The 15,602-nt window shown below is 42.4% G+C and overlaps 1 protein-coding gene across 2 annotated transcripts; it reads left to right on the forward strand.

Annotated features, from left to right (window-relative positions):
* Positions 1–5,333: 5,333 nt before the first annotated feature.
* On the forward strand, positions 5,334–15,306 carry smad5 (SMAD family member 5). Of its 2 annotated transcripts, none has more exons than XM_084549958.1 (7): positions 5,334–5,613; positions 8,318–9,281; positions 10,702–11,016; positions 12,082–12,189; positions 13,495–13,716; positions 13,815–14,071; positions 14,192–15,306. In XM_084549958.1, exons 2-7 carry the CDS (start codon positions 8,879–8,881, stop codon positions 14,333–14,335), a joined length of 1,449 nt encoding a protein of 482 aa, XP_084406084.1. In that variant the 5' UTR covers positions 5,334–5,613; positions 8,318–8,878; the 3' UTR covers positions 14,336–15,306. The 2 variants fall into 2 exon arrangements, with proteins under 2 accessions (XP_084406084.1, XP_084406083.1); XM_084549957.1 differs by lacking the exon at positions 5,334–5,613 and adding an exon at positions 6,021–6,170.
* The last annotated feature ends 296 nt before the right edge of the window (positions 15,307–15,602 follow it).

Below are 15,602 nucleotides of genomic sequence, written 5' to 3' on the forward strand. Positions count from 1 at the left end.
TTTTTCTTGTTGTCACATATTTGACAGTAAATATTAACATACTCTGGCTTTTTCATGTGCTAAACAATAAGTATGATCCCATTTTTTTTTTTTTAAATACAAAGAGCCTTTTTATGGTTTGTCCATTCTGCTCTTTTGTAAAAACACAGCAGTGCAAACATGGTGGGCTTCAGGGAAGAGGACCTTCTCCCCCTTATAGACATGAAGAGCTCATTCAAAGTCACAACAATTCATGGTTACAGGTGATTCTCCACTTACGGAGACGTATTCTGCTAATTGATCTTTCTAAATCCTACACACTGGTATATTTTCTAAAACCCCAATAGGGATGTTTATTCTTTGTATTTGAGCTGTCCTTTTTAGCAGCGGCTAACGGGCACAGAGCGGCAATTGGGGACCAAGTACAGTTCAAGGGCCGGGAGTATTCCTGCATGTCTTTTGTAGGGGTGGGAAGAAACCCTCAAAAGCACAAAACACATCAAAATCACTCTGCCTCTCGCCTTTTCGTTGTCCTTTGGTTTTACTTTATTTAAAGCATGATGGCAGAAAAGGAAAGGAAGTTCAAAACCTGTTCTTTTGGCTCGGCATCATTTATTACACAAAATATCCTCTCGTCCCTACTTGTATGTCATTTCTGATGCTTATGTGTCAGCGAGCATTGATAAACTCTGCATGTCAGACAGCAGCATTCTCAAACAAGGCATGCGATTTACAGTGACACCAGGCTCTCGATGTGTTGGAATGGCCTCAGGTGATGCATATAAAATATAATATTGCCAATATTCATTAAAAAAACAAAAGAAGAGCTGTCATCCTCTGATGTTTTAATAGGTCAACAAATTATTTTAACCCCATTCGGAAATCAAAAAAGACTAATTAAGTCTGTGTCAACAGAAAATATTGATGTGGTATAATTGCTTTAAAATGCAGGTTAATAATGACAGAATATACGACATATGTGAAACGTTAATCGGAGACAATCTTCACCAATCACTCACTGATGATTTCTAGCTTTAGGAGACAGTTTAGGAAATCTAGACCAGGCACTCTGAATCACTTATAAATCCTGATCTGATCTAATTGTTGTTACCTGCAAATAATGGAAGCAATAATTCTGACTTTGAAATGTAGAAGTAGTTCTTCACGTTTAATTAGCTCGGATCAAAAGTAGTTTGCTGGTTACACTGCGGCGTGTTTGACTAGATGGTTTCGTTACCACGTAAAAGATGCTCTGGTGAGACGGAGGAAACTGATCCGAACTCACGGTCGGTTTGTGCAGACGGGACACTGGTTCATTTGCAGAGACTTCACTTCTTGATATGTGAATGTGTAATTTAAAAAAATAGTATTGTTTGTTTTTTGTTTTTTTTCAACACATTTTAATATGTTTTTGCTGTGATCTTTGATTAATCACTGTACATTTCTGTAAAAACAAAAAAGAAGAAAAGGATTCTTTGTCACACTGAGGTTAAAAATAAAAAAAAGTACAGAAAGAAGTCTGACGTCACAGAAACAGCTGGGATTCGGATCATTTTTAGAAACATTATTTAACAGAACTATCATCAGGGGAGAGCTGCAGCTGCCTGAAGTGTATTGTGTGTGTGAACAATGTCATTTTTGGTGATCTTTATTTCTAGCAGGAAGTTTTTCTAATAAACTTACGTTAAATACAACTAATTACTTAGCCAGCAGGTAAACCAGTTCAATGTCAAACTTACACTACAAACAGCTTGCTGTCTTTTCAACTGTGAAAATATTAGCTGTCACTTCAACTAGAGCTACCATGTGGATGTGTTATGAGTCAAGATGTGCTCTACCTCGCTCTTTTGCACTGTTTCTTGGATTTGGGACGTGTTCAGCACTACTGTGGTTCAGCGGCTTTGGAGGAATTGATATTTTAAAAGGATGTTTGAAATGTGGTTGCATGAGGTACTTAACCATGGTCGGTGTATTAGCTACAGTAGATGGTGGTCGGTACGCGCCGGTCTGGTTAGAAGCTGAAGCTGATACATGTCTCTCTTAAAAGCCACCAGACTCCATTGACAAAACCAGTCATTTTACCTCAGAGGACACTAAAGCAGCCGGTCCACTGCTATATAAGACCTATGTCTTTAAACATGTTAAAAGACATAGGTACGCACCCGTCTGGTTAGAAACTGAAGCCGGGACATGTCTCTCTTAAAAGCCACCAGACTCCATTGACAAAACCGGTCATTTTACCTCAGAGGACACGAGAGCAGCCGGTCCACTGCTATATAAGACCTATGTCTTTAAACTTGTTAAATTAGATCTGAACTGACATTTTGGCACAACAAAGTCACACACTAACAAACAGACTAACCAACGGAGGCAGCAGGAGAATGACAACTCATTTGTCGGCCTCTTGGGAAAATTACTCTTTTTGTCAGTGGAGTTTGGAGGCTATGAAGTGAGCATAGATCGACTGAACGGTTTCAGTGTCCCGTCAGAAATAATAGTTTTCCAGCACTGCAAATTGATAATATCCTAAACATAGCTGACAACAATACTTTTAAGTGGGCCTGGTAGGTCAGGATGCTACAACACCTTTTGCTGCTTCCTGCTTCTAAAAATATGGCGACCACTATCTACTGTAGGTAGAAACACACTGTGTACACTGCCTCATGCAGCCACACTACAGAGGCTGCAAACTATTCCTTTAGAGTTGAAACACCGCAACAAAAGCCTAAACCTACTGTACAGCAAATCGTTTTTATAGAAGTTATACGAATGGATCTGCTCATTCACAAGCTCATATCACAAACAACCAATGAACTCCTCAGTTTATGGTGAATGTATTTATCTTCTTGAAGGCATCCTGCACAATTAAATTTGAGCCTTGGATGGAAAGTCGTGCTGTTTTCTTGCTTAAACGTTATGAGTAACTGGAAAGTAATTTAACATATCCAGTCAACTGGACATGCAGTTTTTACATGCATGCGACACAAACACAGCAACACGCAGCCGCCATTCAAATCAGCTTTTCTTTCTAAACCTTTATTGCTCCCACGGTAGCACTCTGTAGGTCATCCGCAATTGTCCTCCGTCTGACTCACTCTCAGACAGGCTGATTTGTCCGGCTCCTTCGACGTGTTGGGAAGTTCAGTCGAAATAAACATCTGCGACATCTCTAAAGGCCGAGCGCCGCGTTTACCGCTCTGCGTTCAAAATACAACCGTGATTCAGCTTCCTGCCGGCACATCGCCAGCATTAGTCACCGGCTGTTATGAACACTATGTGCGCCATTTAGCTTTACTGTGAAAAACCTCCTGTGAACAGGAAGTGGATTATATATTTTCTGATTCTGAAGTGTTCAGAAGAAAACTTATGACGTGGGTTACACAATAGCAGGATGGTGTGAGACATAACAGCTGAAGTCAAAGTGTGTCAACACAAACTTTTTATTAAAAATGTGTCCTCGGGCACCCTCTCACAGATCATATCTGAACACCTTTTATTTACCTGTTATGTCGCCTGTCAATCAAACTGACCTCTGGCATGTGAGTAATTACCACAGTGGTGACGGCAAAAAGAAGTCAAGTGTTTATTTCCCTATAAGGATTGAAAAGTGCGTAATAATTTTGACAATAACTTGAAAAAGATGAGTGTGTCGGCTGGAGTTACTGGATTACACAACATATGAATGACTTTAGCTTCTTACTGGATACAGTAAGTCATGCCCTTTATGACCAACAACTGTGATCAGATGTTCAAGTGGCTCATCATTACGTTAAATTAGGGGGAGTTTTAACCACAATGCAGGAAGACATCTGGCAGTGAAAGAATATATCTGTGATCTCTCGCTCGCCCCTTAATGATGAGCTCTACAGTCATAGAGTTTGTCACAACACTAGACTAGACGTGATAACATGAGGATGCACTTTAGGTTGGGTTTTGATTCTGTTAATGGACTATTTCTGTAGATCAAAGTGGCCATATTTCCATTGTCACTGCCCATTTTCAAGACAGCTGAGGAGATTGTGGGAATACTGGTTGATATATATGTAATTTAATAAGGAGGTATAATATTTGACTATTTTATGATTTGATTATCCTGATCGCTGATCACTGTGAATGTTAAATTAGATCAGTGTCATCTCTTAGCTGCATTGCACCGACCCTATGACTCACTGATGGTCAAAAACTCTTGTGTCATGTTATAAAAACACCACTACCGGTCTACATCTATACACTGTTGACACAAGGGACAGATTTAACCTTGGCATTGTCTTGCTGTCGACCGTGCAACTTGGTGCAAAACTGACCCGGTCTGTTCGATGATCTATCGCCAACGTCTTTTCAACTGATGACTATATAGCGCACACTTTCTTTTAGGAACTCATGGGCAGTAGACCACATTTATATATAAGATTATGTGATATAAAGACATATGAAAGGGTCAAAATTGGCCTTGGAGGACAACGGGAAGGTTAAAAACAACAAAGGAAGTATAACTTTCCTCATGCCAAAGAATATTAATATATCTAAATCAGTTAATTCCTTGATTATTTACAGCAAACTCTGATTTGTATTGTGAGTATCCAGCATCATGTCTACGTCTAAAATAAACCGGTGCCTAAGTCGTCATGTGTAGTTTTTTCCCTGTAAGACTTAATGTCATGGATGTGACGCATAGTCTGATGACTTCAGTCTGAGTCTTCCATGTTGACCTGGAAAAGGTCAACAATGAGAATAATCTCATAAACACACACACACACACACACACACACACACATATATAGATATATTTCCATTAAAACGCACTATACTGTCAATCATCTTCTTTAACGGCATAATAGAAGGTAGGATGGAGAAAGATAAAAAGCTGTGTAGACATTGTTATGTGCGGTAAAAGTTAGATCATATTGTGTGTGTTATTTTATGGATCGCTTACAACTCACAAACTATTATTACCTGAGATTATTTTAGTCAGCCCTGCGATAGACTGGCGACCTGTCCAGGGTGTACCCCGCCTCTCGCCCCATGACAGCTGGGATAGGCTCCAGCAGACCCCCGCGACCCTTCACAGGAACAAGCGGTTACAGAAGATGAATGAATGAATGAATGAATTATTTAAGTCTAGGGGAATGATGGTCATGTTTTTCAGGTGGCCACCTTCCCTTTTTTAAAATTGATTTAATTATGTATGGATGGATAAACTACAAATGTTGAGGGTTTGGTTTAGTCTTTTTGAGACTAATCTGACTCCATTAGACTGAAAGAAGAAAGAAAAAAACGAGAATAAAGCTTTATTTAGTGTAACAGTAAATGAATCCCTTCAGCAGGCGGTCGCTCGCCCACTAGTGGCGGGACACGGACACTGCGTTTCATTACGCGATCCAAGAGACTGAATGAAGAATCCGCACGTCCAACATTATCTGGTCCGAGAGCAGCGGCTCGTCTAAGGGAGCGGGTGTGGAGTAGTAAGGAGATATCTGCTTGATTAATTAAAGTTAAAAGGATTAGCAACGCGGGGACTGTTAAAGTCTCCCAACAACTGACTACAAAGGACAACAATACACAACAGACCACAGCGCTCCAGACTGAGTGGAGCCAGCAACTTGTGAGACGTCCCAGAGCCGCAGCACGACTACAGTAAGACTCCCAACTTCAAACACTGAAACATTAAAAAAAATCAATATAAGGAGGTAGCTTTTGTGTTTATTTTTCCCGCAGGTTCACAGCTTGGCTAATATTTGACTCTATCTTTGCGATAATCCAGCCGGAAATGTCAAAGATGAGGGGGGAAATAAAAAGTTTGTTCACTCCGAACACTCTGACCTACGCGCTAGGAAAGCGAATAAATGTTATTTTTTTAAATAAAAGCTAGCAGGTGAATGTGATAGTTTGTGAACTTAATATTAAATAGGGGTTGTGTGTAATGATAATATAGTAGTGTGCGTAAGGTAACAAGCAACAAAATCCTCCCCAAGCGTACACCAAAGCGAGCACTAATTTTGTCAGTACGGCGGAGTGATATGCACTCCGCCTTCCCAGCCTACTTGTCTCCGGGATCTGGAGGACATGGCACGGGGGAGACGGAGGGAAGAAGCGGTGGAAAGCGACAGAAATGCTTGAGAAAGTAGGAACTGGCGCCTAAAACGTTCGCAGGGAAGGTCGTCACTATGGCTTGTGCGTGTTATTGTTGAAAGGTACGTGACTCCGGGGCGCGTTAAAACGGTTTTAAAGTGCTGTAGTGAACTCTACATCAGCGGGGTACGCTGGCCGGGCGAGAGGCTCGGCTCGGCTCTGGGAGGGCTGGGCTAGCAGCTAGCTTAGCTTAGCTTAGCTTAGCTTAGCTTAGCTTAGCTTAGCTTCGTCAGTTGGAAGTTCAAAAAAGTTTCTGGAATGGAGGAAGAGTGAAGTTATGCTAACCGTTAGGAGGCAGAAAACGGTCGCGCTTGGAGATTATTTAAAGTCCAAAACGTTTCTCCGGATATTTTAAACTCTTGGAGTAGTAGTAGTTGATAATCCCTGCGAGGTGTCCCGACTTTAATTTTTACGCCAAACAAGAGGTGTTTGGTTTGGGTTTGGCTAGGCTAGTTAGCGAACTCTCGAGGTAACTTTCATTAGCTTGCTACATACCAGAGCAGAGCCAATGTCTCTGAGAGAAAACGTGTTTTAATAATGTGCCTGCGTGTTTTTTTTTTGTGATACAGTAAAATCAGGGCAGCAGTAACTAAATCTATTTTTGTGGGGAGTTTGTGTAACATTAGATGCGTTCTTTCTAAATCCCTTTTCTCTGTTTCTCTGGATGGGGGTGCTCACTCGTCCCCGTATCGTTCTTCCATATTGTCTGGTCCCTGTACTTCATACAGGTTCAGACAGTTTCCACACAGTAAGGTAAAGATGTGTTCATAGGTTTCCCCATCTTTTTTAAAATGTTTTGTACGCAGTATTTAAGTGAGAATAACGTAATTATTAAATAGTGTATCTCAAAAGAAGCCAGCAAACTACTAATGTGGCCTAACGTGAGCGATTTAAGGATGATTTATTTTATTGTTTATCACTATTCTTAGTGGTAAAGATATTCAGGGGGATTATATTAATATATCATCCCTTTTTTCTGTATTTTTCTCAATTTGTCTAATCCCTGAAGTGCCTAAATATATGAAAATTACATCATTTATATCTTTTTTTATTATTATTTGGACTGGGTTCAAATATGAGTAATATGGTTAAACTTGTAATATGTGTCACTATAGGGAATTTTTGGGACTGCATCTTTTTTTCCCCCCACACACAAAATATGAAGGTCATAGTTTTCGTAGTAAATTATTGCCACACACATGCTCAAGAACTGCAGCCGTTCGTCGTTAATCCCGGTTACAGATTGAGGCGTTGATCGGCAAATCAGAGTTTTTTTGTTCTTCTCAAAACTGCGTTTCAAAATTGTGATATTGTGAAATATTCGTTTGGTCCACACTGATTTGATTTCCAGCCTTTGATGGCGAAAACTCAAACGACCTCTTATCTGTGAAATGTTTTCGCTTTGCAACGACGATCGGCTTTATCCGGGGGAAGATTATCGCCGAGATCTTGTCTGCGGCTGTCCAGTCTGGCAAGTTGTACCGCCGGCGCGTTCATCAAAGAATACGTTTCTGCTTGTTTCAGGCCATTCTGGCTGTGTCATTACATTTTAAAGCTGTTACTCGTCGTTGCAAATCCAACAATGAGCCGATGAATCACTCCCGGTGCGAAGGAACCTTAACTGATCCAGAAGTACCAACATTTACGGGCTGATAATTTCAGCGTATGCCTACATGTCCTACTTTTTTTTTCCCCTTCTGCTTTCATGTGCTTGTAGAACAATGAGGAGCAGTGGGAGTGGGTGCATTGCTTTTTGGACAGCTGTGAGCTGGAAGGGAGGGATCGGGCAGAGATGGGACGAGGGAGGAAGCAGCTCTTTGTGGTTTACATCCTTTTTTGACTGGGCCAGTTTCACAAGTCCCCAAACAGCTGCTGTTGCTGCATGTGTTTGACCCTCTGCTTGCTTTGTCTGCATGATATGGATTGAAACTCCATGCTGTATATCACAACGTGGGAGGATCTCTGCAGTAGTTAATAGAGATGATCTTTAAAGACATCCTGGTGCAATTTTACCTGGATAATCAAGGTGCTAAAGTGTTTTTGGTTGTGCCACGCAAAACTGTAACAGAACCAGATCTTTTATTCTTAAAGGAGGAAGCATCTTCTTGTGCACATTGCTCAATTTATATTTATCCCCCCCAAATATGAAGTGTTAGTAAAGGAAAGAAAAATAAGTTGATGTGTTTCTTCTTTCTTTTTTGTTTTGCAGAAGGGTGGCAGAACCAAACCCTGACTGTGCACTAGTCTAAGAAGCCGACCTGGAGAGGAGCTACGAGCTGTTGGGGAAATGATCACTTCCTTATAAGACGTGTGTCAAACTTGCCCACCGGTGAGACCTGCTGCAGCGTTGTCAGTTTAACACAGGTCCCGATCTCCACTCCTGCGGCCTGTACCCCCCCCCCCCCCCCCCCCTTCCTCCATCAGTACTGGTGACCCAACTCCGGACAGCTTGCTGCAGGGCCCTTCCTGAGCAGCAGCAGCTGCGTCCTGCTTGCTGACTCCCGTCCCTCCCCTGCTTCCTGTCCTTGGTCAGACAAGGCTAAAGCCTCCTCTCCCCTCACCCCACCCCTCATCTCTGTCGGCCTCTCATACTAACGAACGTTCACACACTCAAGCAGCTTCTTTTGGCGATCAGACGCTTGCAGACTTCTTATAGGCCGCTAAGGCTTGACAGAGATCACCAGGAGGAGGTTTGTAAACCCCTTGGACAGAACTGGAGTGACCATACGCCACAGAGTTCCTCCGTTTGACCTACACTACAACTTGCAGGATGACCTCCATGTCTAGTCTCTTCTCCTTCACGAGCCCGGCGGTCAAGCGGCTGCTCGGCTGGAAGCAGGGAGACGAGGAGGAGAAGTGGGCCGAAAAGGCAGTGGATGCGCTCGTGAAAAAGCTGAAGAAGAAGAAAGGCGCCATGGAGGACCTGGAGAAAGCGCTGAGCTGCCCCGGGCAGCCCAGCAAGTGTGTCACCATTCCGAGATCGCTGGACGGCCGGCTGCAGGTGTCCCACAGGAAGGGTCTCCCTCATGTCATCTACTGCAGAGTGTGGCGCTGGCCGGACCTGCAGTCCCACCACGAGCTCAAGCCTCTGGAGGTGTGCGAGTACCCGTTTGGCTCCAAGCAGAAGGAGGTCTGCATCAACCCATATCACTACAAGCGGGTGGAGAGTCCTGGTAGGTGCTTGAGCCGTCTTTAAACAACTGAATGCATGCAAGGAAGGTTTGTAGCACACACACTCAGCTATGTTATTTATCAATTAGTGTGAATTTAAATGGATATGAAAGGATATTAGCATACACACTGTTCAAAATAGTATTAAAAACGCTGCGACATAATATACAAGACGGATCAAACCGGCGTGGATCTGTGCACATCCCTTAGCGCTCTGAGTAAACTGTAGAGCTGGTAAACAAATCCACAAAGGTCAGGAGGCTGTCCTCACACGGGCCTGTTCTACCCGCCCCCCCTCCATTTCACAGAAAATCAATATCAGTGGCTCTAGGAGTCTTATTAGATTATATGCCTGAGGCACTCCAGATGGGGTGTGGCATCAGAGAGCTGCTTACTAAATGCACAAACCACTCAGACTAAACTACCAGCACTTTCTCATCATTTACTCCCCTCTGTACTCCCCTCGCTCTGTGTGTCTTGTCTCTCCCACACCCCATCACATACACTCACAGATGACCCTGAGGGGGGCGGGGAGGGGGGGGACACACACACAGCCTTTCTGACATTAGCTCGGTTTGCCAGGATTGCCAGCTCGGTATTGACCGGTTCAAGGATGTGGATCACATGTCGGTCAGGAGAGACTGCACGTCGTATCATTTTAAAGCAAAGCTCGCCGGGTAGTTTTGGACGATTAGCCTTGGAGTCGGGACTTTTAATGTCAGTAGATGGGAAAAAATAATCAAGGCTGGGGAAACACTACGCCGTGGCAAACGTGAAGATGAAAATAAATAATGCGGTTGTATGTTTACCAAGGTCTTAAGCTGCTTCTTTTGGTGATTGCATGCGAAGTGGTGTGTGTTTTAAGATATAGGTTGACTCATTTATAATAAGAGTTGGATTATATTTTAAAAAGAATCTCTTGTCTAATGTTTTAAATATCTATTTGGCGAGTAAAAAGTCCTAGTGTTCTGTTTTCGGCGACTCCAATATGAATATGTGCTGTTTTTATATACTTCTGTGTGACTCTATTTCGGTTTTGGACTTTTCAGTGTTTTGAGGTTTTATTGGTCAATATTTAATGAAGAATATTTCATAGCAAATGGCGTCCGTGTGGTTATACAGCTTGTGTGTGTGTGTGTGCACAGCCACTTTTCCAAGAGCATACCCATCAAGGACTGCTTGTTCTAACATTTCCTGCATTTCCTTGTTAATGGAAAGGATACACCATTAAGAAGGAAAAGCATTTTAAGCCCAAACTTATAACGCGTCCTCCGGTCAAAGGCATGAGGCAGACATGAGCTCTGTGAACGCAATGATCAGTTATTTTTTTTTAATAATTTAATAAAATAATGCCTTTCTGCCCTGTTAGGTTTTTCATTAATCACGTTTCCTTCCCTTCATTCTTTTGTTCCCACCATCCAGTGCTCCCTCCTGTCCTGGTACCGCGACACAGCGAGTTCAACCCACAGCACAGCTTGCTGGTACAATTCCGCAACCTCACTCACAACGAGCCACACATGCCCCTGAACGCCACCTTTCCAGAGTCCTTCCAGCAGCCGCACAGCGGAGGCGGCAGCAGCAGCGGAGGAGGCGGCGGCGGAGGAGGAGGCGGCGGCGGCGGTGGCGGTTCTTTCCCCATTTCTCCCAACTCTCCATATCCTCCTTCTCCAGCCAGCAGTGGTACTTATCCGAACTCTCCTGCCAGCTCGGGGCCCTCCAGTCCATTCCAGCTCCCAGGTACACCAAATACACTCATGTACCTGACCCTGGGACAGACGCCAGGCTATTGTTTTTCTGAATAGTCGCTGTCATGTAGCCAGAAAATAGCGAGCGTTTCATAAACACTGGTCCCTGATGAGTTTCTCAAGATGTGTGATGTAAGCAGAAAAGGTTGTTGTTCAGTGACAAATGCTTGTATCATTACAAATATGCCCAGCTGAGAGAAATAGTGAATTTTTATTCTGAAATATCCCACACATCTTTATTCTTAATAGTTTTATATCCATGTGAGGGGGTTTTCTGGCTTCTTGACAATACTCTTAGCAGGTTTGAGTTATTATATTCCTCCAAATCAAGCTACACCCCTAAACGAGAACAAAGGAAATGCCAGCTAAGCAGTGTCCACCCGAGCCAGGGCTGCTGGCTTCTGTCAGTGCACTAACTCAGTCGACCAGGCGGCTTTTCGGTGTCATTGTTACTGACTTAAGGGCTGAACAGATGCATCAAACACGATAAAATATCGCCCAGCTTGAGTCATTCCTCTCTGTCGTTTTCTGTAGTCTGGAACACAAGTATAATAAAAACAGACAATGGTAATTCTACATCATATCTTAGTGCGTCTGGATCTTACAGTGTTTGTTTGACAGTATGGTGACTGGTGCTGTATTCTGCTGTCCACATCTGGTGACGCATCCGTTGGCTAAAAAGGTTTTTTTTTAATGCCAATTTAGGGTTTTAGCAGATTTATCCCGCAAAAGCCAAGGTCAACGTTGTCATCGCAACAATCACAAGCATCATAATCATCGAAATTTCCTCGGTGCAATCTTAAGTAGGTGTTTACTGCATTGTTTTTTCCTGTATGCCTCAATAAGGGCTGGAAAAAGCTCAAGTTGCATCTCTGTCGGGAATGGGTTAGCATGTGGCTTAGCAAGCGAGGGATATGTGTAATCTGACACCATTTCCGGGGTACAGATCCTGTGATGATTGTTAGAGTCTAGGGATACTTGTGTGTGTGTGCGTAAGGCCATTTGCCAGCAGCAACAACTGGCCTCATCCTCACTAACTGCTCTCTTAATGTCTCAGCTGACACCCCACCCCCGGCCTACATGCCCCCTGATGAGCAGCTGGGCCAGGAGAGCCAGTCCATGGAAACGAGCAGCAGCCTGGTGCAGCAGAACATGGCCAGAGGAGGTGAGGAGGTGCACACAGTTAAATGGGCAGCAGCATCGCACCAACATTACCTGGGTGTACCCACCTGTGAAACCTGGCAGTGTAATTTGAAGGTTACTCGTATGGGGCTAAGTTTGTCACATTTTTGCCTGTAACCCATGACAACCAGATGCAACACAAGGGTGTACTATATTAGACTTAGACTTAGACAAACTTTATTCATCCACAAGGGAAATTGCTTGGTCACAGTAGCTTAGTTGTACATAAAAAACACTCTTAAGAACCACAGATAAAAAAAGATTAAATAAAATAAAATAGAAATAAAAAATAAGTAAAATAAAATAAAAATAGTATAAGCAAAAATGTACAAGTTAGCATATTAACATATGGACAAATGTACAGAAATAGAGAAGGAAGAATATAAGTTATATATACAGGGTAAGGTGCAATAGTGTCCATTAACATTAATAACATGGAGTTATCTGTCACAGAAAGGTGAGTTGTTGTACAGCTGGACAGAGAATGGTATGAGTGACGTCCTGTAGCGTTCAGTGTGGGAGCGGAGCTGGATCAGTCTGTTGGAGAATGAGCTCCGCTGCCCCTCTATAGTCTGGTGTAGTGGCTGTGACGGATTGTCCATGATGGAGAGCAGTTTGTCCAGTGTCCTCCTGTCCCTCACTGAGACAAACGTCTCCAACTCACTGCCAATCACATGACCAGCCTTTCGGATCAATTTGTCCTTATATATATATAGATATATATATATATAGATATATATATATATATATCTATATATATATATAGATATATATATATATATATATATCCCATTAAAGCTGGGTTTTGGAGAATGTTTTTTAGGACGCTGACTTCATGCCCACCCCAAGACGTAGTTGGATGCTTTCACATTATTCATAGATTATAGAGGGTGGGTTTAGAGATTGTCTTAAGCTTTTATGGTTAAAGAATATTTATATTAGTGTGATCTAATGTGTTCCTTTCTTGAAGAGTTTCTGTTATATTTTGTATAACTGAGGTGGCATTTGGCCGATTCAACTAAGTAACTAGAAGATCAAAGTGAAGAGACCGGTCAAATGCATCTCTAATCGTAACCACCTGAGGTAGTTTTAAACTGTGTGACAGCTCTGCTCTTATCCACTTAATAAAACCAAACCAGTACATTTTTGTCCACTCCCAGTCCCAGCTGTCCATATGGATTCTCTTGTCTCCAAAAACACATTGCTCAGTGTCTTAAGATGTTTTTGTTCGAATGTGCTAATAGACAAGTTGTTTAAAATCTGATATACGACTCTGACCTGGTCACAGATGTACAACCGGTGGAGTATGAGGAGCCGAGCCACTGGTGCTCTATCGTCTACTATGAACTTAACAATCGCGTAGGAGAGGCTTACCACGCCGCGTCAACCAGTGTGCTTGTGGACGGCTTCACTGACCCTTCAAACAACAAAAACCGCTTCTGCCTCGGACTGTTGTCCAACGTCAACCGCAACTCCACGATCGAGAACACCCGCAGACACATTGGCAAAGGTGAGACGACTTAACAGGCACGTACAAAAAGACAAGAACATAACACAGTTGTTGTTGCCTTACAGCTTTCATCGTTTTCTGTCTTCTGTCTTCGTCAGGAGTGCACCTGTACTACGTGGGAGGGGAAGTTTACGCAGAGTGCCTCAGCGACACCAGCATTTTTGTCCAGAGTCGTAACTGTAACTACCACCATGGCTTCCACCCCACCACTGTTTGCAAGATCCCCAGTGGATGTAGCCTCAAGATTTTCAACAATCAGGAGTTTGCTCGGCTTCTGACCCAATCTGTTAACCACGGCTTTGAGGCCGTCTATGAGCTTACTAAGATGTGTACCATTAGGATGAGCTTCGTCAAGGTAAGGGCTTCATGATGAATAGGAGGTAAAAGAAGAGCACCGTGCATCAGTGTTTCTTTCAATTATTTTAAGAACAGCTAACCTCATTGCCGTTGTGTGATTTGTTCTGCCTCTGCATAGGGCTGGGGAGCTGAGTATCACAGACAAGATGTCACCAGCACCCCCTGCTGGATCGAGGTGCACCTGCACGGGCCCCTCCAGTGGCTGGATAAGGTGCTGACACAAATGGGTTCGCCTCTCAATCCAATCTCCTCTGTGTCCTAATAATGGACAAGTGGGAGCTTGAGGGGGGGAGCCTTTTTACTTTTTTGTTTTGTTTTGTTTTTTTTACCTTTTTATTTCTCCCCTTCAATGATTTATAATTTAAAGCGGTCTTAATGGCTGAACTGTTTACACTTACTTTGGGAAGGGATATTGAGCTCTGGCTAGAAATTCAACAGCGTCCGCAGCCAGAATCCTGATGTTGGAACAGCGTGACATTGGAAGAAAACACCTGGAGGCAGAGAGGGATGAGCAATGCCCAAGTAGCAGTAACGACACGGACACACTACTGCTCGACAGTGCTACTAATATCTGCAAGGACTGATTGTCAAGCTGGAATCTTTCAAACGGTTAATTTTTACGTCACGTTTTATTGTTTTTCGACAAATGATTTTATTTCTCTTATGTGTACCTTTTTAATGGAGCATAACTGTTTCACTACTCTGCCTTATGTCCAACAGACAATTGGAATTTTACAGAACACTTTTCTTACATTGTTGTCTCAATGTCGGATATTTACAATTAAGATATAGACACAATTATGTTTACCATTAGACTCTGATATAACAAACGCTTTGTTTTTATAGTCTTTACTGCTAGAAATGAACACTGAGCTACTGCCTTTTAAGAAAGTTACGTATGCCTGCCTGATAGTCTTTGATATGGGAGATCAATCACTGAACAAGTTTAACTTGCCATAAGCTAACAAACATTGTGAATGTTACATCTATTGCAATAGAAGTAGTCATTTATGATATAATCAGACTATGGACACCATCATTATTGATTCTTGTTTGTACTCTTGAGTTCAAGTAATAGTGACTGTATTTTCCATACTTACCGTATTAACAATATCATACACTCATGGATTATATGGAGGCATATTCAATTTTGGCGTGGGTACCAAGGCATTATGTTGATAGATAATTGACTTATTAGCTCAATGAAATAAACAGGTTATTTGGTAACAATGATTTTTTTCTGTGCTTTACTCTGGTCTTTTACTTTCAGAAAGCAGAAAAAGATTAAATATGCCTATGTAGATGTAAAAGAAGAGGTTTAATTATCTCAGTGTAAGCTGAAGACACATCAACACTCCCCACTTAACTCTCAGGTGAAGATTATGCTGGTTTGAATCGTTGCTATTAGATGTAGAAATTGGTGAAATACATTAGCACAGTGATCACAGATCTAGAAATCCTAATGTTGCCATGGCAAAAACAAAGTCACAACCGCAAACGAAGAAAACTGGTGAGTTTTCGTATCAGTA

The sequence above is a fragment of the Chelon labrosus genome (genome assembly GCF_963514085.1).
Source record: "Chelon labrosus genome assembly, chromosome: 8".
NCBI lineage: Eukaryota > Metazoa > Chordata > Actinopteri > Mugiliformes > Mugilidae > Chelon > Chelon labrosus.

Coding starts and splice junctions, on each gene's coding strand:
- smad5 (XM_084549958.1), top strand. CDS start 8,879: ATGACCTCCATGTCTAGTCTCTTCTCCTTCACGAGCCCGGCGGTCAAG. Junction 9,282..10,701: donor CAAGCGGGTGGAGAGTCCTG/GTAGGTGCTTGA, acceptor CCCACCATCCAG/TGCTCCCTCCTGTCCTGGTA. Junction 13,717..13,814: donor CCGCAGACACATTGGCAAAG/GTGAGACGACTT, acceptor TGTCTTCGTCAG/GAGTGCACCTGTACTACGTG.